The sequence below is a fragment of the Caretta caretta genome, chromosome 15 (assembly GCF_965140235.1).
Source record: "Caretta caretta isolate rCarCar2 chromosome 15, rCarCar1.hap1, whole genome shotgun sequence".
Classification (NCBI taxonomy): Eukaryota; Metazoa; Chordata; order Testudines; family Cheloniidae; genus Caretta; species Caretta caretta.
Window position 1 is genome coordinate 19,962,311 of NC_134220.1, and position 27,671 is coordinate 19,989,981.

The window sequence follows — 27,671 nt, forward strand, 5'->3', positions numbered from 1 at the left end:
AAAATAATGAGACACTTATCTGAACTCCCTGGGTATCTGACAAAAACTTAAAACACAATTTTTTAAAAAAAGAAAAACAGCAACCCCATAGCATACAACACCACTAAGTATCCACAATAAACCAAATTAACACAAAAATAAAAACTCTACATTTTCCCTAAACATTGCCTCCAACAATATTTGCATCTTCACTAAATAATCAAAAAGAAAAGGAGTACTTGTGGCACCTTAGAGACTAACCAATTTATTTGAGCATGAGCTTTCGTGAGCTACAGCTCACGAAAGCTCATGCTCAAATAAATTGGTTAGTCTCTAAGGTGCCACAAGTACTCCTTTTCTTTTTGCGAATACAGACTAACACGGCTGTTCCTCTGAAACTAAATAATCAGTTTCCCTGAAAATCTCAGCCATAATGGTTAAGACAGAATGCTAGTTATTAAAATCTGAAATTAAAGACAAAACCAATCAATCAGTGTTACATTAACATTTAGGACAGTTATCTTTATAGTTGTAATATTAAACTACAGAGCTTCCTATATGCTTGAGTGTTTTAATAAAAAGAATTTTTTTAAAAAGTTTTATTAACTTAAGCCTTCTGACACACTCATTGGAGCTTTTATGCAAAACTAGCGAAGCATCCAAAATAAAGCAGTTATCCACCAAACTAGTTTCTTATTTCCATAGCATAAAAAAAATTGTAGGGAATTTTTCTGCTTGAGCAAGTCAAGGTCCAGAACAGAGCAGCTACAGAGCTACGTGAGCTGCTACCATTTGGCGCTAAGCAGGTCTCTGAACCTTGACTGCTCAAGTAAAGGGAACTCTACAGTGTGCAACTATCATACTATCCATGTAAGAACCCGGGCAGATAGAAAAATTAGTTCTACATAATTCTGGAACAGAATTCTTGAATTTTTTAACAGAAAAACTGATCTAAAAGCAACACGAAGGAAAAGTTTTTGATATGCGCCACACCTTCGGAGATGGAAGAGTGCCTCCCAGTGCTTCTCAGTCATGTTTTTAATTTGCTGCATTTCATCTACGACTAGGTACTTCCATCGCATTTTCATGAAGGCATGGTTGCCTTTAAACAGTTGCTTGTACGAAGTGATACATACATTAAAGCTGTTGGGTTCCATCCATTCCTACAAAAACCAAAATAAATTATGATCCATACAGGCAATCTCCAACAGTTAATACTAGTAGGACAGAAAAGTAATGGCAGAATTCCAGTGATTATGATTGCATGCTATCCACTGTACAGCTATTAAAAAAATGCATCCCAAATGATTTATAAGCTAATCCTGGTCTTCAAACTACAGTCGGGGTCCAGAAGTGAGTAAGGGTGCTGTATGTATTGTTCAATACTTAGAACACCCTGTTGCTTCACTTGCATTTTCAAAGAGACTTTTGGGTAAGAAGTGCTTGGTAAATGCAAGAAGCCCACATTACATTATTTCATTGTTCACTTTGTGTTATATCTCAACAAGAACAAGCTGCATAAATCTGTGTACCTAAACAGTGATCTAGTCTCATCACTAAAAATAAACCCTGCAAAACAGAATACCTGTCTCTTTGCTCTAAGTTCTCTTTGGCTGCCAAAGTACAGAAGAATTTTCAATCCAGGGCACCAACGTTTCAATTCAAGCTCCCACTTCAGTATGTTACAACTTCGTACAACAACAAGATGAGGACCCCAATTACCTACAGGAGGAAAAATACAGCAGAGGACAATACAGACATGGGATAAATATTGAAAACTCGTTTTCTCCCTTCTGCTTTTGAAGTTAAGAACTGTACGTACTGAATTCATTGCGTGAGCCAATACTAATGTCCATACAGGACTACTATAAGAACAACTCCTAACTAGTCCGAGAGAATACAAAACCGTAATTCACGGTTGCAGTTCTGTAACGGCAATTGTCTATCAATGGTTGAGTCTCAGAAGTGAATTGAGTCATTTGTTCATTACACAATATTGATTTTTTTTAAAAATACTGTTAAACTGGAGATTTTTAAAAAATTTGGCCCCCAAAATCCAAGGCAGGGGAATGGCAGATTGAGCAGTGGGCTGTCAACTACTAAAACTGTCCACTTAAAACACGAAGGCTCCTGAGTGTCATATTCCAATATAAACAGGTTTTTACTAAAATAATTGTCCTTGCCCATATGCTACCAAAGTCTGATTTGAACCCACAGAATCAAAGAGATGATGATGTAAGACTGAATCTCTGTTTCTCTCTCTCTCACATTTTGTCCAGAGTACATTAATTTGTCAGCTTCTGCTACTAGCTTCTGATGTTGCTGGCAGCTGGCTCCTATCCCCTCCTCATCCCACTTACCAACAGCAGCAAATCTAATCTAATACCTGAGCCACCTTCAGGGTATCTGAATAGTGCGTTTTGCTGCCACAACGCTTGTGTGCTGCTTATACAGTTCTGCCCCCGATGAACCCAACAGGTTTTCACTGGGACGTGTCAGTACTTCTTAAAACAAAAACCCCCAGATTGTAACTGAAACCCCAGACTGCAGCTACATTAGAAATGACTCGTGCAGATCTGAGGAACGTGGTCAGCACATGTCAGATGCAGTCTTTGGGAAGTTAGCATCCTTTTCGGTTTGTAGGTAATATGTATTAAAGTGCAGATAATAGTTTGCAGCTCTGCAGCACCTTTAATCAGGCATCAGAAGAGCTTTATAAATACCTCACCCTTCACCGCTTCTGGAGATAAATACTACCTCTCGCAAACCACAGCAAACAAAGACACAGAGATTTTAGATGAAGCCAGGAAACAACAATCCCTTATATAACATAATGCAGCTTATTATCAAACACCGATGAGTATTTTGAGTATCTTGACCATTTTTCTTAACCAGAAGGAGATAGTTTAAGAGTGCTTGAGAACAGCACTTCTAGTAGTTACTCAAGAAGTGACTAAAACTGCCAGCTTTTTGCCAATATTCTTAAAAGGAATCACCACAATTGTCGGCAGAGTTTCAAGAAATGTGCAGGACAGCTGTAAACAGGCAAAATAGTGATTTATAATGGTAGTGCTGGTATACCTTAAATTAAAGTTGCATGAAACAGCAGAATTAGCTTACCTTCATTACTAGCCAGGTGTGCAAAAAAGGCAATGACTTGCACAGTTTTGCCAAGCCCAGCCTCATCTGCCAGAATACCATTGAGATTCTTTTTATATAGCTTCGCTAACCAGTCCAGCCCAATCTTCTGATACTCTCTGAGAGTGCCATACAATAAAGATGGAGTATTATATTTTACCTGTGCCAAAAGAATATATGCATTTATGTTGCTGCTTTTGATCAAAGGTTAGAGTATGATTAAGTTCAAGGAAGCAAGTAAACAAACATTGCCTTCTATAACTCCACAATTATGACGATATTTTACTATTAATTGATTATTAAAAAAATAAAATATTTTAAAAATGGTGCAAAATTTCTTGAGGAAATAGCAACACTGCTTGCTTTCTACTTCTAGCATTCCTTTTAAAAGATCCTGACCCACTCATAATTAATCAAGCCTCACAACACTCTCTATGAAGTTGTGCTATACACTTTTACAGATGGAGAAACTGAGTAATGAGGAATTAAGTGAACTGCCTAAGCCCAAGATCCAGTCATTGGAAGAATGGGGAATGGAATCCCAGTACTTTCAATTCCTATTCCCCTCATTAAGTCAGGGTGCAAGGCTGCATCCAATATTATGCTGGCTTAAAGGCAAACAACAAAAGACATTCCTTTATGTAGTATTTCCAGTTTTAAAGCTACACTTTTAAAAAATAATCTTTATGCACAAACACACGCTGTAATGGAAAATGAGAAGCTTTACCGCCGTCAAGATACGAGCACTCCCTTTAGGTAACAGTGCTTCCGCAGCTGCAGCAACTTCTGTTATGTCTTTTGTGTGTTTCTTTGCAGCATTTGTTCTCTCTACACCCTTATGCTGATCAATGCTGAGAAGTGAATCGATAAGTACCACTTCCTTCTGAAGGCTTTCTTGGTCTCCTATATGGTCTTCCAATTCTACATAAGATGCAAGTTGATGGTTATTTTACACACAGACATAAAACATCAGACGTAAGTTACTAAATTGTTTTCACTGTTTCTATTATCTTCTGTTTAGCCAAGCTAAAATGAAAATCAAGTTAAGTGCAGCACCATGTTCTGAATGCTCACATTACCTAGTTTGTAGGGGCCATTGGCACAGAAATACATTTTTACACTCCCTCTAAGAAATCCTCTGGCATTTCCCAATTTTCTAAAACTGAACCCAGAATGCATAATTCTGTCACCAATGATAGCTGTGACACATAATATCTAGGACACATCACGATAAGAAAAGTAACCACTCTGCATGCAACCGTATATACTTCATTTATAGGCTTTTCTATGGCTACCCTCACTATAGTTTCTGACCATCTTCAGATGTTACTGGATTTATCCACACAACACTCCTGTTAGGTAGGTTAGGAAGTATTATCCTCACTTTACACATTGGGAACTAATACACAGAGATTAAATGCTTTGTGCAAGATCATACAGAAAATATTTTGCAGTGCCGGGAATATAACACACAGTTCCCAAGCACCTTTCCAGATCTTTAACCACAAGACAATTCCACCTTTCATACAATCCCATAGACACCAGTACTGTACTTTTTATTAATTTCAGATGTGACTTACTTTATATTTGTTCTCCTATAGCATGAACCATCTTGATAAGATGAGCCCAATGAACAATCAGTTTCTTCTAACAAAAATAAAATAAAAATAAATGTACCTTCTTCACTGGTGTCCTCTTTGCAGTCAGGCTTTGGCTGGGGCCAGTGAAAATTCTCTGAAAATGCACCTTCATACATCTTTACTAAGTCATCCAAAGGCAATTCAGCTGAAGGTTATTGAAGAACAAATACAAGGATATTAATACTAAAAACCAGCAGTTATCAATAACATTACTTTTTAATGACCAAGGATGCTTTGATATACGTTGTAATCCACACAGTACTCAATTCAGAAATTGACTTTAAAGATCATTAACACATGGAAGCAAAGCTACGTTTTTAAAGTCAGTAGGCTCAACCCAGTAGGTTCTTACCACAATGCAAACCCACTATCTAATCTGACAATCAGTTACTGCTTAGGAGAATCACAGCACTAAAACAGCAGGCTTGTTAGATATCAAAACTGAAGGACACTGGCAATCTCTGTGGGGTATTTTGCGCGGCAGCAACATGCACCTGCCTCTGACCAGTTTTACAAAAGGGAGGAGGTTACTGGCATAGCATTCTCTGAAAAGGCCCCTTCCCCTCTGATGCTTAGCTTGTCAAGATCTGAAATAAACCAAATCTGCTGGCCTTCCAGCCTTGCTGCAAAGCCATTCTGGTTGAGCAGGCACTGGTGAAGAGCCAAGGCACCTGAGGCTGGTGGGATTTCTATCTAATGGGAAAGTGCTGTGTAGGGTTTTAAGCAGCATTGCTCACATGACCAGTGATCATGGTAGTTGGGAAGAAGGAGAAGTGCTGCCATGTTAGTCAATTTTTAATTTGCATCTCCAATGCTCTTGTGTTTTCAGTGTATATCAAGGGCACTTGGAGATTTGGATGGGACCCTTTTAGTGTAGAGTTTGTATAGGAGCAACATCTAAATAAAAACATTTACACAAACTCTTTTCCAAACCAAATTACTTAAGAATTAGGTAATCATTATACATACCACTCCATAAACACTAACATTCATCACAGTCCACTATTAAAAACAACAAAAAACACACACAGGAATACAAACTATACATGGTTTGAAAGTTGAATGGATTCAGAAAAACAAACACTCATTTGACAGTTACCATATTTGCAAATATAGTAACTACTGTACATTTTCACATTTTACTCCAAACCCCACCAATACGTAGCAAACTTGTGTCCACAGGCAATCCACATACCTACCTTCTTTGGCTAAGTTAGAAAGTTCAGCTTGATGGTTTATATTTCCTTCTTTAGCCTCCTGCTCTTCAATTGTCTCCTCTTCATCTTCAACTATCACCGAAACACACATTTATAAAGGCAGCTTAGTTAAACAAGTATAAAAAAACCAGAGTATGACTGTATATATAATAGATCTGCCAGTTTAAGCCTGCTTTGGAGATTGTTCCCAAGTCAAAGGCACTGGATATCACAGTGGAGTTGAGCAAGAGAGAAAGGTCATTAAGGTAGCCTCGTCTCAGTGTAATTGCTGAACTTTGGACAGTGGTAGATTGTAGCATCTCCATTACTTCGTATCTGTGATCTAGTGAGGAGTACAGGTTCTTAAGATCTCACCAGCTCAAGAAGCTATGCAAGTCACTATTTAGGTATCTCTGAATCTCACTATAACCGGATATCACTGAGAACCTTAGCAGGATTCCAAAAAGGATTAGATATTTATATGAACAACAAGAATATCCAAAATTACAATAATATTTTCTTTTTAACAAAAGAGGTTTGGAAGGGATAGAATCCTTCCTGCTTCAGGGCATAAGTCAATCTTGAACTTTTGAGTGTTAGTAGGAAACTTTCCCTGGGGCCAGGTTATCCCACAACTGCTAATTGCAGGAGTTTTTCCTCTGAAGCAGTTTGTATGCTGTCAAACAGGATATTAAACTAGATGAACCACTAGTCTGATCCTGTATAGCAATCCCCCTGAAAAAGCAGTGTAAAAAACAAGTAAGGAGGTTGGGGAGAAGTGAGAAAGAGGAGGAGGAGGAGAGAAAATTATAATCAGATATACCGACCCACAAGAGAAGATTTTCTTCCACTCCCTAGTTCTAGCAATACCAGCATCCATGCTTCTAAAAAAGTCTCTTTATTAATATTATTTTGTTCTTAAAGTGAAAACTATAGCTCAATTCAGTTGGTAATTCCACAAAAAAGGAGCAGACGATGGAAGAAGCCAATACCACAAAATGTTTATACATCTCTTTCCTTGGGCATTTAGGGAAGGATTGGGTATAATAGGTAACAATAGTAAAGTCTTGGTAATAAAACGTCACTGAAGCACCTTCCCTCACTCTGCTATTTAATCTTTGCCGAGAAGTGGATAAGGTTGGCAATTATGTGGCGAAAATGCAGGGTATCTGGATCACAAGATTGAAAATCAGTGTTCAGTTTTTAAATATATAAAATACATACCCACACTTCCAAAGACAAATGCATCAAGCATTGTAGACAGAATTTTAAAAAGTGACTAACCTTCCTCATCAGTCAAGGATGTGCTTGCCTTTCTTTTCCTTCCAAATGACAGCGAACCCTAGCATTAAATAATTTAAATGTTCAAACCCATGGAATATAAAGCCAATACATAAACAAGACTTATAGGACAGGAGGAAGCTAAATCTCCATCCAGCTAATCCTTAAATCTAACTATCCATACCAATATTTGTATTATAAGTTGACCAAAGTCAATCAGAGGCATCGACATGAGTTGAATTCCACTGATGTCAATGGGACTGTATGCAGATATAAAGGTCGCTGCAGAGATCACAGCCTATATGTGTGACTGGGAAAATAATATACCCTTTAAAAAAGTCCAAACATCTTTTTCATCCCTAAACACTAGAATGGCCACTTTGAAGCCCTTATAGGTTCCTGGATAAACATTAACTCTCTTTTCAAAAGGTATTATATTATCAATCTCAGACACACAAAAAACTCAGAACATTCAAATGTCAAAGGTTTATGGTTCCTAACAACTAGGGTGACCAGACAGCAAGTGTGAAAAATCAGGACAGGACAGTGGGACAGGTGTTATAGGTGCCTATATAAGACAAAGCTTCAAATATTGGGACTGTCCCTATAAAATTAGGACATCTGGTCACCCTACTAACAACATACTGTGTTTTCCCCCCTGCACACAATGATGAATCGTTTAAGGCCAAAAACTCAGCATTAAACTTCCATAAATCTGTTTAGTGTCAGTTTGCGTGTTAGTCTAAAAGAGCTAATGTCAGTTTGTGTGTTTATTTGAAACAGACAAAAAAATTAAATATTTCATAAGAAGCAGTAAAATTTAGAATAAATCTGAGACTCTAAGTAACAAGTAAAAAAGAGACTTACCACCTCACTTTCTTTTTCCAATGAAATGTCTTCTGCAGGTTTTGTATCTTTCCCTGAAAAATTATTACAGACATCCAACAGACACTTCAGCAACTTTGTGTTTCTTATGTTAACATTTAATTGCATCCATGAGAAAAACCATCAAGATAAGTAAAGTCTAACAGTAAAACATAATAAATACCATGATTCACAATTTGGATTTCTACTGTCAAAAAGATGAGACCCCATACTTGAGTAAGTGAATGCAAATATGTAAAAAACGTAGGGTGGCCCATGAATTTATACTCCAGTTTTAATAAACTGAAACACAATTACCTTTATTTGAACTTTTCCTTAAATTCAATGCTTTTTTCCTTTTCTCTTGAAATTCAATTTGCAGTTTTATTTCAACAACCTAATATATAAAATTGCAACAAAAATGTGATTAGAGCCTCTAACAAGACTTTAAAACAATCTTGCAGTCACAAATAATTTTTTTTTTTTTAAGGAAGTGGACAGTTTACCTGTTCAATATTTGACCAGAAGTATTCGATTTCTCTAGCAATTGAGGCAGCAATACGCCTTAACTTGTTTTGTTCCTCTTTTCTGGCTCTCTCTTCATTAAGTTTCTTTTCCTCATGGTAGCGAGCCACAGTTCTCACCATCTAATAAAAAACATTAGATTCTGAATGAGGTTTCCTCAAAATAAACATCAGCACATTTCTTAAAATTAGATTTTTTACCCATCAACTAGATGTTAACTGTAGCATAGTTTCAGTGCACCTATGGTGTAATTAATCTTCAATATTTCTATAATCTTTCTTTGTCAGAAAAGTAACTGGTATGAAATGAAAAAAAAGACAGAAAAGTCTACTAGATTATGGTCTTATTTACATTAAGGCTACTTTACTAATGCAAAACTAAGTCCTAAGGTTATTGGAATAATTTATAAGATGTGTTTTAGAATTTCCTTGTGAAATAAAAAGAAAAGGAGTACTTGTGGCACCTTAGAGACTAACGAATTTATTTGAGCATAAGTTTCGTGAGCTACAGTTCACTTCATCGGATGCATCTAGTGTCCTTTTTCTTTTGTAGAGAAGCAAAGTGTGTGTTGTGAATGGCTTATCTAGTTTTTGTAAAGTCCAGCCACAAGGAAGTTTGTGTGGAAGGTTGGTTTTTTTATGAGAGTATCCAGTTTTGAGAGCTCATTCTTAATCTTTCCCTGTTTGCTGTATAGGATGCTGTAGCTCACGAAAGCTTATGCTCAAATAAATTTGTTAGTCTCTAAGGTGCCACAAGAACTCCTTTTCTTTTTGGGGATACAGATTAACGCGGCTGCTACTCTGAAACTTGTGAAATAAGTATTTCAAATATAAACTAAAATAATTTAAAATTTTTGAACAACAAGGTAAGTGGTGCACTGCATTAGGATATCGCCTGTAAGGAGAAGGGATCTGAATTCACAACAATTTAAAATACAGAATAGGAAATGACATACTGAATTAAACCAGTGGTCCTTAATAATCCTACTTCTTGACCCCAGAAGAGGCCAGTACTAGATACTTCAAAGGAAGGTTTAAGAATCAACACAATAATAACCATGGAATAACATGCCCTGATGGGAAGTTTCTTCCTATCCCCAGGCACTGAGGTTATATCTAACACAGCAAAAAAAAACTCGCGGTTGGCACGTGCCGGCCAACTCAGGATCACAGGGCTTGGGCTGTGGGGCTGTTTCACTGCCATGTAGACTTCTGCAGGTAGGAGGACCCCAAAGCTCGGGTTTTTCTTTGCTGTGTAGACACACACTTAGTGTTGGTTTATGAACTGAGGTGTTAAGGATTACAGTCCTTTAAAAAGAGAAAAGAAAAAAATAGCACTTACCAAATGGTCACAACTTTGGATGTTCTCTTCTACAGAAGTGTCTAATTCTTTGTTTTTGTTTTTTTTTAAACTTTTACTAAATGTTTCTACTCAACAATATCTTCTGGCAGCATGTTCTAAAGGCTAATGCATACTTTTAAAAAAATATATAACTAATACATTTCCGTATCAGTTTCAAATTTATCTTTCAGTAATCGACTATTCCCTTACTTTTGTATTATGAGTACAGATAAACAGTAGTACCTGATTTATCTACTCTGTACTATTTATTATTTTATATCCTTCATTCTGGTTCCCTCTTATTAATCTCCTAACTAAATTAAAAGTTTTGTCACTCTCCTCATACGGAAACCTCTTCATGCCTCATTTTCATTGCCTGTCTCTGAATTCCTTCAATTTCTGCTATATTTTTTACGAGATGGGTTGATCAGAACTGAACAAACCATTAACCACCCAACAGTATACATATATCTACTTGTAATAAAAGTGCTATATATTTATTTTTGGATTGGAGGGCGTGGCTGATGTGAGACACATGCACTATGGCCAAAATTTTCAAACTTGCCTAACGTTAGGATCCTAAATCCTTACTGATGCACCTAAATGAGCGGTCTGATTTTCAGAACTGCTGAGAATGCAGCATTTGCCGCTAAAGTCAATGGCAGATGCTAGGTGCTCAACACTTCCAAAAATCAGGCCAGTTATTTAGGTGAAATGCCAATACTTTACACTCCTGGCACTCCCTTCCATCTAAAAACATAAGGATTTTACTATAACTAGACAAAATACGTGTTTCAATAACATTGTTCCAAAGATGACTGACAGCAAGACCAGTTATTTCTCTTCAAAAACATATTTCAAAGTACCTTCTTAGCAGTAACCATCTTCCATCTTCTCTCTTGAGCAAAATCAGTTGCCATCCATTGCATTTCTTCTAGCAGATAATCCCAGTGAGATTTGGGTCTCGGGGCCTCCTGGAGTTTGGGCAATCGTCTCAGGGACCATAAGCCTTCCTTCCTCAGCTCTGCTATTCGTTGATGGATTTGATTTTCCTACAAAAAAAAAAAAACACAACAAAAAATCCCTCCACAAATATGTCATGTACAAATACATTTCAATGGCAGATGCCTCTGTCCAGCTGCAGCTATGATAGTAGCTGAATAAAAAAAAAAAAGTGTTATAAAGTCCCAATATCATAAACAAATTTCACATTTAAATTTAATGCTACACCATGGGAAACAAATCAAGTCCGCACATAGCACTGAAGTGCCAAAATTAACAGACTAAATGAGATTCAGTTGTAATAAGAATTACAATAGTTCAAACTGTATTCAACAAAGTGCCTTCGGTAACACAAGACAGACAGACACTTCATATGAAAGCACAGCAAACAACTTACAAGACCTATGAAAACTACACTGAACTATCCTTTTTTACTGAAATCAGAGCTTTACTATATAAGGAAAATATAATAAAGGATAAGACTACTTCACTACAAATCCTTCTTAGCTATTAGGAGAAACAAAATCTACAAGGATCCTGTTAAAGAGGCAGAATGACCTGGCTCAATTTTAGAAAAGTTATCTTACCACAACAGTACATCTTGAGTGATCAGGTGTGATCAATATTATGGAAATACAAAAAAGAAAAATGCATTTAGCAAAGAAGACTGATTTCACTAGCAGTTTTATCTCTAGCTTCTTTGGAACTGCATAAAATATAACCAAAAATGTGAGAAATAAAAATTGGAACTCTCCTGTGTATATTAACAGCTCAACAATGTAACCTTTCTTCACGTTAGCGGTCTTTAGGTTCCGAAAGAAAATTCTTACCAGTTTTACTTGCTCAGCAAGCTTGTCTTGAGAGCTATCCTGAGGTAACACCGCTGCATTCTGAGCTGGACTCTGTGTTTTAGGTGCTGTAGTTACGGCTAAGCCTGGGGGTTTTGATGCAATAGGAGACAGTGACTTGTTAGTTGCTGGAGAAGTTCTGTTTGTCTGTACTGGATATGAAGAAAGCGGTGCTGTGCCTGAGAGAGCTGCTGGTGGAATAGAGGAGACAGGTGGCAATGAATTCGCCGTAAGACGCTGAGAAGTTTGGGCAGCATCTGCAGATGGTCGTGTCAGCGTCACAGTCTGCGGAGAGATAAGGAACTTTATAATCAAATATTACCTAATGCTGCATTACAGGAGAATATGTTAGCCAGCCAAATGCTGACCTAACTTTAATCCACTAGAAATACTACATTTAAAATGCTTTACAAATGCTTTACTGTTTTACTCAACAAGCTACATCTACATAAGTTTATTTTGTCTTGTAGAGTTTAAAAATTTCAGCCACTTAACATATTTCACATATTTATAAGAACAGACTGCTGTCATTCTCTCCCAGTTATTGCAACAAGAGTTGTTTTAGGAGTAAGCTTTTCACATTAGGCAAACATTAATATTTATATACCTGTTGCTGTATTGCAGCTTGCGGCTGGGACACTTGTGTTGGTGTCTGTCCTTGTATATGGAGTGCTGGCTGTACCTGCTGTTGAACTGGTGTTGGGAGCTGGCTATGTGGAGCAGAAGTGACGGGTACACTTTGGGGCTGGGTCTTCACCTGAATCTGGGGCTGTGCTGGAGACTCTACTATCTGTGGCTGTTGCTGTGAAAGCTGCAGTGCAGCTGGGAGAGACGTTATTGGGACGTTAGCAGGTTGCAGCCTCCCCGGCAGTTGAGGTGGAGGAGTGTGTAAACTTGCTGCATTCTGCACAGGAGGACCTTTGGATGGGTCATACTGTTGCTGGCTTTGTTTCTGTCCAGTGAGCTGTACTGCTTGAGGAGTAGGAGGCATTCCACCTGCAAAGCAAGAGGAAATCAGCACAGATGAATTTTTTAAGTGTCAATGTTCTTTACCACTTTAACCAGAAAATGGTTAGACAGCGAACACATTTTGACTTGTTACTTACTTGGTGATAAGATACCATCACTTTGAAAATACCACATCACAATCACAAAAATAAATCATCATTACAGTAAACAATCTATCAAACAAAGGAATGCAGCTAGCAATTTTTGAATAAGAATCAATTACAATAAAATGCATTCTCTTTACTAAATTGTCTTCTGGATTTCCTAATTGTTTTTTCAACTATTTATGAGTTAGCGGGAGCTCAAAACTCATTGAATGTTATACACGGAGGATGCTGTACATTAACACACTTGGACCAAAAATGACCGTCAGTGAACTAACACCAGTAATGAAGTAAAACCAACATTTATCACACATATGGCAAAGTAGGAGCTACTTTTTTCACAAACCCTTGGTTTAGATCCAGAGCTCCTAAGCTAACCATTTTGCACCAGCACTTGTGACGTACTTCCATGCCCACATGCACCACTGGAGCCCATCACTCAGCTCCTTAAACAAACCAGGCATTGCATACCAAGAATTAATTTACAAGGAGAAGTCTATGGTGGAACTAGGATCTCAGAAGACTAGGAGCCGAAGTTTCTAGTCCCATCACTTTCATCTCCTTGTTAAATTAATTTGCAATTGGCATGTGGTGACAGTACCTTGTGCCGTTGGCATTAGCTGTTGTAGAGGAACTCCTGAAGCCACACCTGGATGCTGAAAAACCATCCCATGACGGCCCACTTCAATTCGTGGTCTCTTAGACGAATCTGTGATATTCAAATTCCATTTATGGCATGGTATAATGGAATGGGTTCAGTTTACAAAGCAAAAGTACTACACATGATTTTAACATCAGCTCCGAAAGCTACAACTCCACTACACATGTGTAGCATTCATGAGGAGTATGCTCCAAGGGCAGAGTTCCTTTATATTTCAAGGTGACCAACTTCACTTTCCCTCAGCCAAATGACAGACTTGTTGATATTTCTACACTTGCCAAATCCAGTCCCATTTGTTGTAAGTGGAACACACTGCACCATACCAGTCACAACGAATAGGCCAAAGGATCTAGCAATTGCCAGAGTGAGGCAAAGCTACATTTCAATAATTATGCAGTAGTGGGTCTTCTATATTCCTTCCAAATAAAATTAAATTGTTGAAGACAAACATACCTGCTGGAGTAAGTGCTTGCTGTCTCTTAAAAGCTTCAATTTCTATGGTATTCACAGTCCCCGTTACTGGAGTCCCTGTGTGCGTTTGCTATTAAAAAAACCAAAAATCGTAAAAGTTCAGCTACCTCATCAGTTTCCCTTACAACAACACATGAAGTTACAGTGAATCCAAAGAACACCTACTTGTATTATTAGCGCTTCAAAATGATTGTATACTCTAAAAAGTAAGACTTGTTCAATATCTTCTGGCAATTTTTAAATACTCCTATAACAAAGCTATATAAAGTGACCCTGAGAGTCCTTCATTCAGCTTTCAAGTATAATTATGTTAACTAAAAAGAGGAAATCAGTTATGTGTGTTATAAATTTTGAGTTTCAAGGAAAGTGCTAATAAAACTTGGAAATGGGGTGGGAGAAGAAAATATACTTGGCCATTATTTTTCTGGGTTCCTTTTGCTATTAAGGATTTACATTTATACAAGACCTCTCTCCTCCTGCCATCTGCCTGACGCTGCAATGAAGTTACAACCAAGTGCATGTATCATCACACTGTTATTGCATTAAAAAAAATGGTCATGTCAAAAATTGAATATTTTTACCTCACTACAGAATTAAATAGATGGCAAATCAGATTGGGAGACACAGCCCTTGCATAGTACTAGTATCAGTAACCAGTAAATATGGTAAAATATAATAAAGACTATTTATTTATTTTTTAAAAATTCAGTATGCAGGGCTAATTTAATTCTGTATGCCAAATATTTGGAAAGCATGTGAATGAAGTTAATTTGGATCTTGAAGAGAGTTTAAGCTTACCAAGAGGCCACCAACATTACTGTGGGCTTCAACAGAAGCTGGTGGTTGGCATGCCTCAGGATTGAGCTCCACAAGTCAGCTGTTTAACTTGGCCAAAAAATGGCTCAGAATCAAAATGTGGAATAAAAAAAATCTCAACCCAGATGTAAATTTCAGCTCCACTTCTCTGAATCCCAGACTTAAATTTATTTTATTATAGCTTGCTATTAGACATAAGCAGCTGACTACTAGAACGTAATGGTACAGCTAGTGAAATGGATATTGAAATTTTGAAGTAAAGCAGGTTGTCTGAATGATCATTTGCATGCTCTTTTGGCCCTCAGCTATTCCACAGCATTGCCGGTAAGGGCTTAAAGTCTAGGAGAGTTTATGGGTGCACAGTTCTTTTGTGCAAATTTCCAAACCAGATTATTAGGTCTTCACTTTTAGCAATCATGCTATCACCACATACTCTATTATGAGATTAACTATGCAAAAAATAAAGGTTACCCAAAGAAAGCTCTTAACAGCTTTTTCTTTTTTTCTTTTTCTTTTTTTTTTTAAAAAGAGGAAATTATGCTAGTCGTTAAAAAGGAATTAATTTACCATTCTGTAGTTCTCTAAGTGCAACTGGCTGTTGAAAGTGGCAAAAACTATGCAAATGCATAGTAAGCACTTCCCAAAGGATTTATCACAACATATCATAACATACCTTTTGTATATCTAAATACATCTATACTGAAGACAGTAATTTCTCAAACGGTACATTTAGTCTATTCACAACTCCAATGCTCTCAGGGATTCCTCCTTTCTCCTTCCTCCCCTCTTTTTATAGAAAGCCATACCAATTTAAATAAAGCACAAGAAAGTAAACACAAAACGATATTGAAATAAATTGTAGGTGTCCAAAAATCTTCAGTGTCCTATTGTACAGTATAAACTAACACACACACACACATCTTATATGCATAGCATCCCATTGTACTTAAGTACTGTAGTATGTATTCTGCTCAACCTCACATATGAGGACCCTGTCCAAGTCTAGGAATAACAGATAGACATTTATGACCACCAGTGGTATGTGTATGGTATTAAGATGTTCATCTGAGTTAAGAATTTTTAGGCAAGCACGGTGGACACTGCCCCTAACTATATGGCATATGCACTCATCCAATATGGCACTCAAATGATTAAGGATTAACTGTCTGCCTTCATTGTTTCCTTTTTAATTCACTACTTTTATTTACATTAACATACATAATAATGTTACGCCACGTTGGATATGAAAAACTTTCAAAGAAGTTTTAGTCTGAAGCAGACACCTGGCCCAAACAGTTAAGTTTGGCAAAGTATGATAAATTTAGATGTGTACAATATGACTGATTTTAAATAATGTCAGGTTTCAGAGTAACAGCCGTGTTAGTCTGTATTCGCAAAAAGAAAAGGAGTACTTGTGGCACCTTAGAGACTAACCAATTTATTTGAGCATGAGCTTTCGTGAGCTACAGCTCACTTCATCGGATGCATACCGTGGAAACTGCAGCAGACTTTATATATACACAGAGAATATGAAACAATACCTCCTCCCACCCCACTGGCCCACCTGATGATCACTTTAGATAAGCTATTACCAGCAGGACAGTGGGGTGGGAGGAGGTATTGTTTCATATTCTCTGTGTATATATAAAGTCTGCTGCAGTTTCCACGGTATGCATCCGATGAAGTGAGCTGTAGCTCACGAAAGCTCATGCTCAAATAAATTGGTTAGTCTCTAAGGTGCCACAAGTACTCCTTTTCTTTTTTCAAATAATGTGTTACAATAAACAATGCACACCTTCCATACAACCATAGAATTGCACAGAATTAATTAATATATCCAACTCAGACACTATTTGTACCAAATGTCTTTCTGAGCAACAACTTAAGCAACCCTTCTCCTCCAAAGCCCACTCTAAAACCCATTTATTTCACCTGACTTCTACTACTGCTCCTGGCTTCGATTTCCAGGTCTATTTGTTTCAGGTTTCTGGACTGACACTTAGTATATGAATGCCTCCAACTTATTTGCATTATTTTTACTGAATTTAGAACATAAGCTTTTGAGAGCAAACACTATGTTTTATATGAAATGCAACTGTACAACACTGGCACTAGAAAATAAATTGTTCTAAATCTTCTTAAAAATAATGAAAAGTTCTGGGTACTATATGGTTATCAGGCAGGATGTCCACCATAATAATTTTAACTTACTGTGCTTACAACACTCCAAATTCAATGACAGAACTGATCAAGATACCTACTATGTTTTATAAACAGCAACAGAGAGAGATGATGTAAGGCGTACTATCGTTTTTCTGCTAAAAGCTTGGGAATAATCATATTACTCACAGCACTTTGTATATTTTTAGTGTGTCTGCTATTTTCATTTTGAAGTAACTTAGTTCCTATGGAAACTATGATGTCATTAGTATGGGCGGAGCTTACTGACATCCACAAGTGCTATACAAAGTCAACTGATACAATGTTTTCAAATGCATATATTTTAAATGGATTGAACAAAAGATGATATATGACTGACTTTCAAAAACTTTTGAAACCTATGTAATTCCTGGCCACATTAAAAAGCATTGGAAACAAACACATCTTCGCTAAACAATTTAATTTTTTTTTAATTTACATCAAATTAATTATATTTGTGAATACAGACTAAATAATACTGTCTTGACTTAAAGCCCCAGGGCAATCTAGAATGAAGTTAGTGGGGTTGCACAAGTTGTAAGGTAAGGCAGGATATATAGCCCATCAGGTACATTTGCTGTTAAAGATCTTCCTCACCAAAATAGAAGTGCATAACATTTGAGCTGAAAGAGAATATTTCAACTACAGAATTAGGGCTTATCCTTTGTGGGCCAACTGCAAGAGGGTAACAGCCAGGTACACTGAAGTAGGTCTGAAATACCCAGTAGAAGGCAGTGATGTACACACAAGCTAGCCTGTGTTAAAAGTGCATCGCCACAGATCCATATAATTAGTTCTGTTTATAGATGTCATTCCTCTCTTTAGATACCTTCTTCAGTGTGCTCCCATCCAAAAACAAAAACTTCTGTCTAAAATGGGACCCTCTAAACACTTTTATTTCTTCTACCTGATATCCATGATAAATCTAGTGAAAGTGAGGTAAGTTGGAGTACTTATGATGACTCATTTTGAAGCTTTTCGGTAGAAAAATGCATCATACAATCTATAGCAAGCAAGGAAAATCTAATACCTTCTGCAGGCATATACAAAAACCTTCAATCAATCAAGAAAAAAGAAAGAAATTGAGAAGAAATCCACAGTTACAATGCCACAGACAGAGAAATCCAAACTACTACTATGCAGAATGCACAAATGAACCAAATGCTTTAGGGAAACAAACGACAAACAAACCAAAGTGAAAAACATTCAAGCTGAAAGTTGATGAAATAAGCCAGCAACTTTGAGACAAGAAAGATTTAACTTCCTCAACACCCAATAAACATTCATGCGTTTCAAGATTTGAAGTTATTTTTGGTTTTGTTTGTTTTAGATGACAACGGATGGGCTCTTGGGAAAATACGAATTCTGCTAAGAAATATCAAATCTGAATGAAGAAAAAAAAATCTGGGATGAGACTACATTTTAGAACCATTGAAAAGTACCTGAAACGGTTGCTGCTGGGATGAAAAAGCAGCAGAAACATTTGGAGGAAGCTGGGTTGCTATAGCAACAGGAGTACCAGTCTGCCCATCCTTTCCTGTCACAACCTTTACCTGAGAGAAAATATTTTGGGGAAAACAAAACAAAAAAAAAAAAAGGGAGAATCATTTTCTTTTTAAAAGTTTTTAAAACTGATCAACACACTTGTTTTACACTGTACTGATGGTACCTCACTGAAGAGGGGATTATAACTAAATGACCATTAGTACAGTTTGGTTTGAATATAGACAATTTTTGAAGAGTTCTGTTTCATTTTTAATAGCAGAACAGAGTGAGAGAGGGACAGACTACCTCCAATGACTCTCACCACTGAAAAACTGTCTTAAATCCAGATTAAGTAACAGTGTGGGTTAAATTTAATTATCTCAGTTCCTAGTTGACAACAAATTAGCATGACAGACAGTCTGAACTCAAGAGAGCCCGAACATTTATTTAAGCAATGAGCATAGCCACCATTCTCTCTCCCCCATTAATTTCCAAAGTGATCAGCCCTTCCAGGCAAGGGATGAGGTGCATTGCTTTAGCAGAAAGTGATAAAGAGGGGGAGAAATAAAAGAGAGGAAGACCAAAAATACAAAGAAAGAAAACATACTCAAAAGGTGCCTTGATTTGCAAAAGCTATCTTAATTTGTTAGGTCAAACAAGTTTATTGGCACAGTTTGCAAAATCCTACAACAGTTAAAATGATTACAACTTTTATGAGCAATTAGCTGTTCACATATAGCATAAATATAACTGTCTGTATAAGTTAAACTGTGCCTTAGAACTAAAAAAAGAGTGAGCAAACTTGAACCCCAAAAGACAGAGGCAGATCCTCAGCTGGTGTGCACTGTCAATGCTCTAGTGACTTCAATGGATCTATGTCAATTTATCAGGTGAGGATGTGCCCCTGAATTTGTACAACAGACCTGGCCATTTCAGCTAGTGACAAATAAATAGACCAACAAGGACAGGCAAACAATTTGACAATAAATTTCAAACCACAAGGAATAATTCATGGACACCCATTGCTGATTTTAAAAAATAAATAAATAAAATAAGACATCCTGTTATCACAATTTAAGCTACTGTGTGCAGAAACCAATTATTTCTTCAAAATTATCAGTATCTGATCTTAGTCACAGTTTAATTTCTTCTCCCGTCAAACATACTAAATGCTACACATTATGCTACAACTTCTGACCCATCTGCAAATTCAAACTAAAGCTGGGGCCACTAGTAACCCTTTAGTTTAAAGGTTCATCAACTTTTCATTGAAGATATATGGAACTGTTATAGAAATGTCAAACATACTCAAGTCTTTTTGAATGGAATCCTTTTGCAAACTGGCAAATACATACCCTTCCCTATTTTGGATACATAATTTGTAAAAGGGTATTTCAGAGTTTCAAGTGGTATCAATTCACTCATTGTGCCAAACATGACATCACAACTACTTGCTACACAACTGTCAGAGTCTGCTCAAGACAGGTTTTGCTCAGGCCACCAAAATGGAATAGAGGGGTACCGCAGGTCAGAATTAATATGCACTGATATAACTAATCAGGAAAAGTTGCGCATCATATTTGGTTACCATATTTGGTTCAAGTCACTTGCCATTACTAAGCATGGAATTCATTCAAAGAACTTTAATATTTTGTTTAATTAAAACAGGAAACTGTTTTTTTATGCACAAACTATAAATTCTTTGGACAAAAGCCAAGTTCCAAGTTAAGGTTGTTTTTCCATCTCATTATTTTTTTTAATGTAGGTATTACATGATGATAACTTATAAATTAAAATTACTCTAGGATACATAATAATTTTTGATAGCTAACATGCTTCCAGCAACAATTCAAAACTTCTGTGGGTTTAGGATAGAGCTTAACTATTTTGTGTGGGGGACTTGAATACTGACATGAACTTGGTCAGTGAGAAAACAAGTGTACTTTCCTTCAAAGCCCTAATTCTTTTCCCCTCTATTAAATTACCTCTGTTCTTAAAATACATGCTTCTAATTGTATGCTCAAACCAACCTTCAGTTTCAATCGTCACATAGCAAAATTACAATTCACTCAGAATCTTCATTAAAAAGTCTGCTCTATTACTTCAATCAGAAATAAAATTTAAAGTATCTCTAAGGTATAATTTAAGGTAGAATCTAATACATTGGTATCCAATTGCCACAATTTAATTTAGTGTTTTATTCCAAACTATTAAACAATAGATTTCTTACCTCATCATTGATAACCTCAGATTGTTCCTCTTCTTCCTCCTCCTCAAGGTCCAAGTCATTTTGCCTCAGGTATGCTTGTAATGGAACACAGTGTTTCTTCTTAAAAGCTAAGAAGTCCATCATATTCCCTTGAAGATGTTGCAAGAAAAATAGTTCAATCAAATATTCCTTAAAAGTCTCCCTCAGAATCTCCATCTGTTTGTGGTGATGATCCAAACACTGCTTTCTCATCTGAGCAGCTTCTTGGGTGGCAGGCGGAATCTCCTCCAACTTTTTAGGTTGTTTTTTCACTCCTGTACTTACCGTAGGAGTAAGAGGAAGATTAGACAGACCCTGTGGTACAGTGGCTCGTGAAGGGCTCGTAGGAGGGGGTGGTGATGTCATTCCAAAAGCAGGTGGTCCTCCAACTCCAGCTATTAATCCACCAGAAGCCCTATCAAATCCTATGGGTCTGCTCAACTGCTGCCCTTGAAGTGCTTGCTGCTGCTGCATGAGCTGCCCTTGAATAATATTGCTGATCTGCGGTGGCAAGTTAGTAGTTGTAATATGACCGGGGCTAGTCAATGGTTGCATGTTTGCTCCACTAGCTACAGGACTTTGAGGTCCAAGATGATGAATGGTGCCACCAGTCTGTGAATGAGGTTGTGAAAGCCTGCGTTCTCGTACAGTTGCAGGTGCCCCAGAAGATGGAATTTGTACCTGTGCTGTAGTTCCTTGAGCAATTTGTGCAATTCCGGATCCTTCTTGATATACAAAGTGTCCACCATTTGAAGGGCTCAGACTGATCTGTCGCACAAGCAAACTAGCATCTACAAATCCTCTAGTAGGGCTCTGGCTGCACATACCCAAGCCAGAACCTGGAGTGCCTGCCCGAACATTTGGTAGTGACTGCACTGGTACAGGACTGGGTTGTGTAGGGCTTTGAGACTGAACCTGCTGGGGCAATGGTGAAGTAACTTGAATATACGATGGAGATCCATGCTCAAACCTCCTTTGCTGAGGGCTAAACTGAAAATTTGGTGATGTTGGATTTGGTATTGGCAAAGGGGTAAGTGTTATCTGTTGGTTTCCTGATGCTACCGGTCCAACATTCTGCAGTGTGATGTTCACATTCTGCCCAGTTACCGGACTTCTACTCATTATAAATTGCTGTATTTGGTAACTGGGGGACTGTGGTGCAGATGGGCTTGCAGAAGGAGCAAATGAAGTTGCAGGGGACTGCGGTAAGTTTGTCTGCTGCTCTTCTCCCTCACTACCTGTGAAGGATCTGGACCTCTGGAGCTGACGCTGAACATTCTGAGGACCGTTCCCATGGTGCATTTTCACCTTTTTGGTTTTTTAAAGTAAATTCTAAAGGAATACATAAAAACAGAAATTTAGTGACGCTAACTTTTTTGGGGTAACGGAATGTTAGAAGATAGACATTTGAGTAAGAATGTAGAAGTTTTTCTGCCTCAAAATTAGGAACACATTCTACCGTTAGAGTTAATTAAAACAATAACCTTCATGCAATCATTCAAAATATGGATGGTCTGAAACACAACCACCCCAACTATATTTACTATCTAAACCTCTGATACGCTTCTCTGGCCGTCTAAGACATTCTGGAATAACCCACAGCAAGATGGTAGAACAAGGCATATGTTCCTCTTTTGACCAACCAAGCTGAGATGAAAGTTAAAAGGCCGCTTTCTCCTTCCAGTTGCTGTGGAAGATCCACAAGAAATGAAGGTTCCTTTTTTTAACATATCTAATTTGGCTCAACAACATTATCTAAAGTGAAAAATGTTCTGGTTTTCAAGTTATTTGGCATTCTAGTGTAGTACAATCTCACTGATGTGCACTGACAGGGAGACTGATTGCCAAAGACTGGGCACTGCAAATTAGCAGGAGAATCAAAAGAAAGCTAATATTTCAAAAAACCTACCTTGCTCATTTATTTTGAAAACTGCAGTTCCATTTCTAATACTTCACTGCATACAAATATGTTGGTCTATAGTGTGCCAAACCTCTTCACTCCCCCGTTTCTTGTCATGGTTGCTGGCTAGTTTAAATCTAAACTCCTAGGAACAAGGAGTTGTTATATTAATTTGTCTGTCAAACACTAATCATGCTTGGCAATCTACAAATAAGTGAAAATGCACAATCAACCCTTGATAATGAGACCTCATCAGCACACCCCGCTATTAACCTCCTGGCTGGAAAGCGGGAAGGGCGATTACCCTTTGAATTATGGCTCGAGCGGTGCTCCCGTAACACGAATTACTTCAGGCAAGTGAATCCTGATTTCTCAGAACTCCCAGTTTTAACAGGTTGCAATGCGGCCCCACGCCCGGACGGAAACCGAGACCTGTCTGTAGAGACCGGCCCCGGATAGCCCCGAGACTGGCGGAGCAGGCGAGTGTTCACGTCCCCCCCAATCATCATCACACGGCTCGCCGCCGCCAGCGCAAAGCGGGAGGATGCTGCTCAGCGGGGAGCCGTGGGGGCGGGGTGTGAATTTCCCTTTACACTCAACTCCTAACGGCCCCGGGAATTCCCAGGAACCCTCCTCCCCGGTCGCCCGCGGCGGGGCAGGAGCAGAGACCAAGGCCCGCGCCGCAGCCTCCCCCCGCGGGTGGGACGGGTGCCCCGCAGCCCGGGCCCGGCCGCAGCCCCGGGCCTGCTCGGCTCCGCGGACGGAGCGGGGCGGAGGGGAGCCCGGCACCCTCCGCTCCGGCACCCCCGGCGGGGACCCACTTACCCCAGCAGCCGGGGCCGCACTTTCCCTTCCCTCCTCACAGGAAGCTGGGGGCCGTCACCGGGGGGGGGGGGGGGAAACACATCCGCTACGGGCGCTGATAGGAGACAAACGGCGAATTCCGTTCCTGCACCGAGACTCCCGCACTGCGTATGCGCAGTGGCTCGAACCGAACAGCGGGAGCAGCAGGATTGCGCTAGGGGCAGCGGGCAGCGTAGCGGATGTGTCCGGCCCCCCAGCTTCCTGGGAGGAGGGAAGGGAAAGTGCGGCCCCGGCTCCTGGGGTAAGTGGGTCCCCGCCGGGGCTGCCGAGCTCCCCTGCACCCGTCCCACGCGAGGAGCGGGCCTTGGTCTGGGGATTCCCGGGGCCGTTTGAAAAATGGAGCCTACATTTCTCCTGGATCTTCCACAGCAACTGGAAGGAGAAAGCGGCCTTTTAACTTTCATCTCAGCTTGGTTGGTCAAAAGAGGAACATATGCCTTGTTCTACCATCTTGCTGTGGGTTATTCCAGAATGTCTTAGACGGCCAGAGAAGCGTATCAGAGGTTTAGATAGTAAATATAGTTGGGGTGGTTGTGTTTCAGACCATCCATATTTTGAATGATTGCATGAAGGTTATTGTTTTAATTAACTCTAACGGTAGAATGTGTTCCTAATTTTGAGGCAGAAAAACTTCTACATTCTTACTCAAATGTCTATCTTCTAACATTCCGTTACCCCAAAAAAGTTAGCGTCACTAAATTTCTGTTTTTATGTATTCCTTTAGAATTTACTTTAAAAAACCAAAAAGGTGAAAATGCACCATGGGAACGGTCCTCAGAATGTTCAGCGTCAGCTCCAGAGGTCCAGATCCTTCACAGGTAGTGAGGGAGAAGAGCAGCAGACAAACTTACCGCAGTCCCCTGCAACTTCATTTGCTCCTTCTGCAAGCCCATCTGCACCACAGTCCCCCAGTTACCAAATACAGCAATTTATAATGAGTAGAAGTCCGGTAACTGGGCAGAATGTGAACATCACACTGCAGAATGTTGGACCGGTAGCATCAGGAAACCAACAGATAACACTTACCCCTTTGCCAATACCAAATCCAACATCACCAAATTTTCAGTTTAGCCCTCAGCAAAGGAGGTTTGAGCATGGATCTCCATCGTATATTCAAGTTACTTCACCATTGCCCCAGCAGGTTCAGTCTCAAAGCCCTACACAACCCAGTCCTGTACCAGTGCAGTCACTACCAAATGTTCGGGCAGGCACTCCAGGTTCTGGCTTGGGTATGTGCAGCCAGAGCCCTACTAGAGGATTTGTAGATGCTAGTTTGCTTGTGCGACAGATCAGTCTGAGCCCTTCAAATGGTGGACACTTTGTATATCAAGAAGGATCCGGAATTGCACAAATTGCTCAAGGAACTACAGCACAGGTACAAATTCCATCTTCTGGGGCACCTGCAACTGTACGAGAACGCAGGCTTTCACAACCTCATTCACAGACTGGTGGCACCATTCATCATCTTGGACCTCAAAGTCCTGTAGCTAGTGGAGCAAACATGCAACCATTGACTAGCCCCGGTCATATTACAACTACTAACTTGCCACCGCAGATCAGCAATATTATTCAAGGGCAGCTCATGCAGCAGCAGCAAGCACTTCAAGGGCAGCAGTTGAGCAGACCCATAGGATTTGATAGGGCTTCTGGTGGATTAATAGCTGGAGTTGGAGGACCCAACTCTGCAGGCCCGCACCGCAGCTTCTCCCCGCGCATGGGATGGGTGCAGGGCGGAGGGGAGCCCAGCACCTCCCACTCTGGCACCCCCGGAGGGGACCCACTTACCCCAAGAGCTGGGGCCACACTTTCCATTCCCTCCTCACAGGAAGCTGGGGACTGTCACTGGGGATGGGGGAAAATACATCTCTTACGGGCGCTGATAGGAGACAAACCGCGAGTTCCGTTCCTGTACTGTGACTCCGTCACTGCGTATGCGCAATGGCTCAAACCAAACAGTGGGAGCAGCAGGATTGCGCTAGGAGTAGGGGGCAGGTCGCCCCATATGCGTGTCCTGTCTTTGGCATGCTAGGGAGGACAGCCAGGAACCAGGATCCTCATCCTTGCTAATCATATCACCCGCTCAGAGTGACTGGAGTGACAGAGCAGGGCAGGGACACAACACAGAGAGCAGTGGGGCGGGAGAGGATCCCCTCAGGATGGAGTTCAGCGTAGGGCACATTAGCAAGCCCTGAGAGATTTTCTACACAGACCCCATACCCACCCTCCAGAGGCATTTAAAGCAGGGCCACCCAAGCTGTGTGCTGGGAATGTCCACAGGGGGTCAGAGGGGAAAGAATCTTAACCCAGGCCACACACTTTGTTAACAGCGTACATGAGAACATGAGACATGCACAGAGGTGAAAGTTAGCTGGTACGGTCCAGTACGGCATACTGGCAAAAGCCAGTATGCCGCACCGGACCAGACCGGCTTCCCCGGTGGTGATTTAAAGGGCCCAGTGCTCCTGCCACTGTGGGGAGCCCCGGGTCCTTTAAATCACCTCCGGAGCTCCAGCAGCGGGGCTTTAAAGGGCCTGGGGCTCCCCGCAGTGGCAGGAGCACCGGACCCTTTAAATCCCTGCCTGAGCCTGACTGCTGGAGCCCCAGGGCTCCGGCAGGGATTTAAAGGGCCCAGAGCTCTGCAGCAGCCGGAGCCCCAGGCCCTTAAATTTGCCCTGGGGCTCTCAGCCGCCTCTGCAGTCGGTAGCTCCGGGGTGATTTAAAGGCCCCAGGGCTCCCAGCCAGAGTCCCGGGGCCTTTAAATCACCTCTTCCGGTTGAGGCCATGCCCCCTTTAAGTTACTTTCACCCCCAGACACGCACAAAGAAACAGGACAGAAAGAAGGCAATTTATATAAAAAAAGAAAGGACACTTTATTGTTCAACTTGCACTCGGTTTAGGCAGTATATCAGTGCTCACTGAATTCCTACTTTACAGCACTAAAGATTCATCTAAAAATTTAGTTTGCATTTTGTTTCCATACACCTAACAGGACACCTATTCAGTTCCGTAGCTCTAACAAAAAAAAGCCAGCAGTTTTCACTGTTATGCATTCCATTTAGTGCAACACTCCACAAGTAAAATGTACTTCTGTTTAAAGAATAACTGGATATTATTTGATATTGTTCTGGAGACAATAGCCTAGTACAACGATGAACATGTTGATTACACCTCTGTCTCTGTAATTTAGTTATTCACTGCTTTGGTACAGAAAGATGGTTATTTTCTGTCAGCAGAAAGCATTTCATTTTAACAGACCTTTTATCTGTACATTACAATTAATATATTTTCAATGTTGAGTACATTTTTCTTTTTTCAGATTTCAGTAATAACTTCTCTTGCATTTATGTCTGCAAAAAAGTGCTCGAGTCTTCATTTGGAAAATAATGTGGACAACCTGCGGATTTTATTGTCATGGTTTAGCAAATATAAAATACTGTACTTTTCTGCTTATTCTAATGTAATCATTAGTTCAACAAGGTTTCATAGATGCTTTCACGGTATGAAAGTAGATAATCTCCTGTGCACTTTTACTTGCTAATTTTGGTTGAGACTGCTGAGTTCTGTACACCTGGGGTCAGTGAATGGAGAGAGACTATTGTCAGGACCTGTTCCTCTATTGATTTCTGGGGGATCAACTGAGCTGTAGCCATTGCTGCAGAAATCATTTAGGCGTGGTGACCTGCAGGTGGTGACTGGGACACTGCCGCAGTTTGTGACTGAGCCTGAACCTAAATTATAGATGAAGGTAAGTTACTAGCTGATTGTACATTTTACACAGTCAAAAATGTGAAACAAAGGTAAGAGATGGCAGAAACTCTGGAGAAGCCAGAGACTAAGAATGTAACTGGAAGTCAGGAGAATGAAATGCTGTTCCCAAACATGATACTGATTTACTGTGTGGTTTTGGCCAAATCACTTAATTTCTCTGTAATCAGTTTTGCCATTTATAAAATAAGAGAAATGAGACCAAGATTCTTGGAGTTAATAAGGATAATATTATTTTGCACTTATGTAGCACATATCTGGGGATTTCAAAATCACCTTACAAACATTAATTCTCAGAAAACACCTGTGAGGTGAGTAATGCTTTCATTTTACAGA

At 39.6% G+C, this 27,671-nt stretch overlaps 3 protein-coding genes across 23 annotated transcripts in view; 1 reads left to right on the forward strand and 2 right to left on the reverse strand.

The window, feature by feature from the left end:
• The window catches only part of EP400 (E1A binding protein p400), a 67,782-nt gene extending 44,190 nt beyond the window's left edge, over positions 1-23,592 (reverse strand). For 6 of the 11 annotated variants that reach the window (XM_048822148.2, XM_048822143.2, XM_048822142.2 and 3 more), the window contains exons 1-19: positions 23,532-23,592; positions 22,716-22,851; positions 20,789-22,138; positions 18,516-18,626; positions 14,041-14,128; positions 13,528-13,635; positions 12,422-12,810; positions 11,797-12,099; positions 10,831-11,016; positions 8,605-8,745; positions 8,417-8,495; positions 8,102-8,154; positions 7,238-7,295; positions 5,957-6,046; positions 4,795-4,902; positions 3,845-4,038; positions 3,100-3,277; positions 1,565-1,701; positions 973-1,142 (exon numbers count right to left, since the gene is read on the reverse strand). In XM_048822148.2, coding sequence (XP_048678105.2) covers positions 973-1,142; positions 1,565-1,701; positions 3,100-3,277; positions 3,845-4,038; positions 4,795-4,902; positions 5,957-6,046; positions 7,238-7,295; positions 8,102-8,154; positions 8,417-8,495; positions 8,605-8,745; positions 10,831-11,016; positions 11,797-12,099; positions 12,422-12,810; positions 13,528-13,635; positions 14,041-14,128; positions 18,516-18,626; positions 20,789-22,108 — 3,713 coding nt within the window. In that variant the 5' untranslated portion in view covers positions 22,109-22,138; positions 22,716-22,851; positions 23,532-23,592. Of the gene's footprint in view, positions 1-972; positions 1,143-1,564; positions 1,702-3,099; positions 3,278-3,844; positions 4,039-4,794; positions 4,903-5,956; positions 6,047-7,237; positions 7,296-8,101; positions 8,155-8,416; positions 8,496-8,604; positions 8,746-10,830; positions 11,017-11,796; positions 12,100-12,421; positions 12,811-13,527; positions 13,636-14,040; positions 14,129-18,515; positions 18,627-20,788; positions 22,139-22,449; positions 22,504-22,715; positions 22,852-23,531 lie in introns of those variants that run through there. The other 5 variants (XM_048822145.2, XM_048822144.2, XM_048822139.2 and 2 more) reach the window with 5 other exon arrangements.
• A 46-nt stretch (positions 23,593-23,638) lies between these two features.
• On the forward strand, positions 23,639-27,020 carry LOC125623192 (putative EP400-like protein). 2 transcript variants are annotated; one of them, XM_048822162.2, is made up of 2 exons: positions 23,639-23,811; positions 24,295-27,020. In XM_048822162.2, the coding sequence occupies exon 2, from the start codon at positions 24,325-24,327 to the stop codon at positions 25,597-25,599; it is 1,275 nt and encodes a 424-aa protein (XP_048678119.2). In that variant the 5' UTR covers positions 23,639-23,811; positions 24,295-24,324; the 3' UTR covers positions 25,600-27,020. The 2 variants fall into 2 exon arrangements, with proteins under 2 accessions (XP_048678119.2, XP_048678120.2); XM_048822163.2 differs by lacking the exon at positions 23,639-23,811 and adding an exon at positions 23,818-23,983.
• The window catches only part of LOC125623191 (E1A-binding protein p400), a 56,531-nt gene continuing 55,283 nt past the window's right edge, over positions 26,424-27,671 (reverse strand). For all 10 annotated transcript variants that reach the window (XM_075119998.1, XM_075119996.1, XM_075119999.1 and 7 more), the window contains one exon: positions 26,424-27,298. In XM_075119998.1, coding sequence (XP_074976099.1) covers positions 27,236-27,298 — 63 coding nt within the window. In that variant the 3' untranslated portion in view covers positions 26,424-27,235. The remainder of the gene's footprint in view (positions 27,299-27,671) is intronic.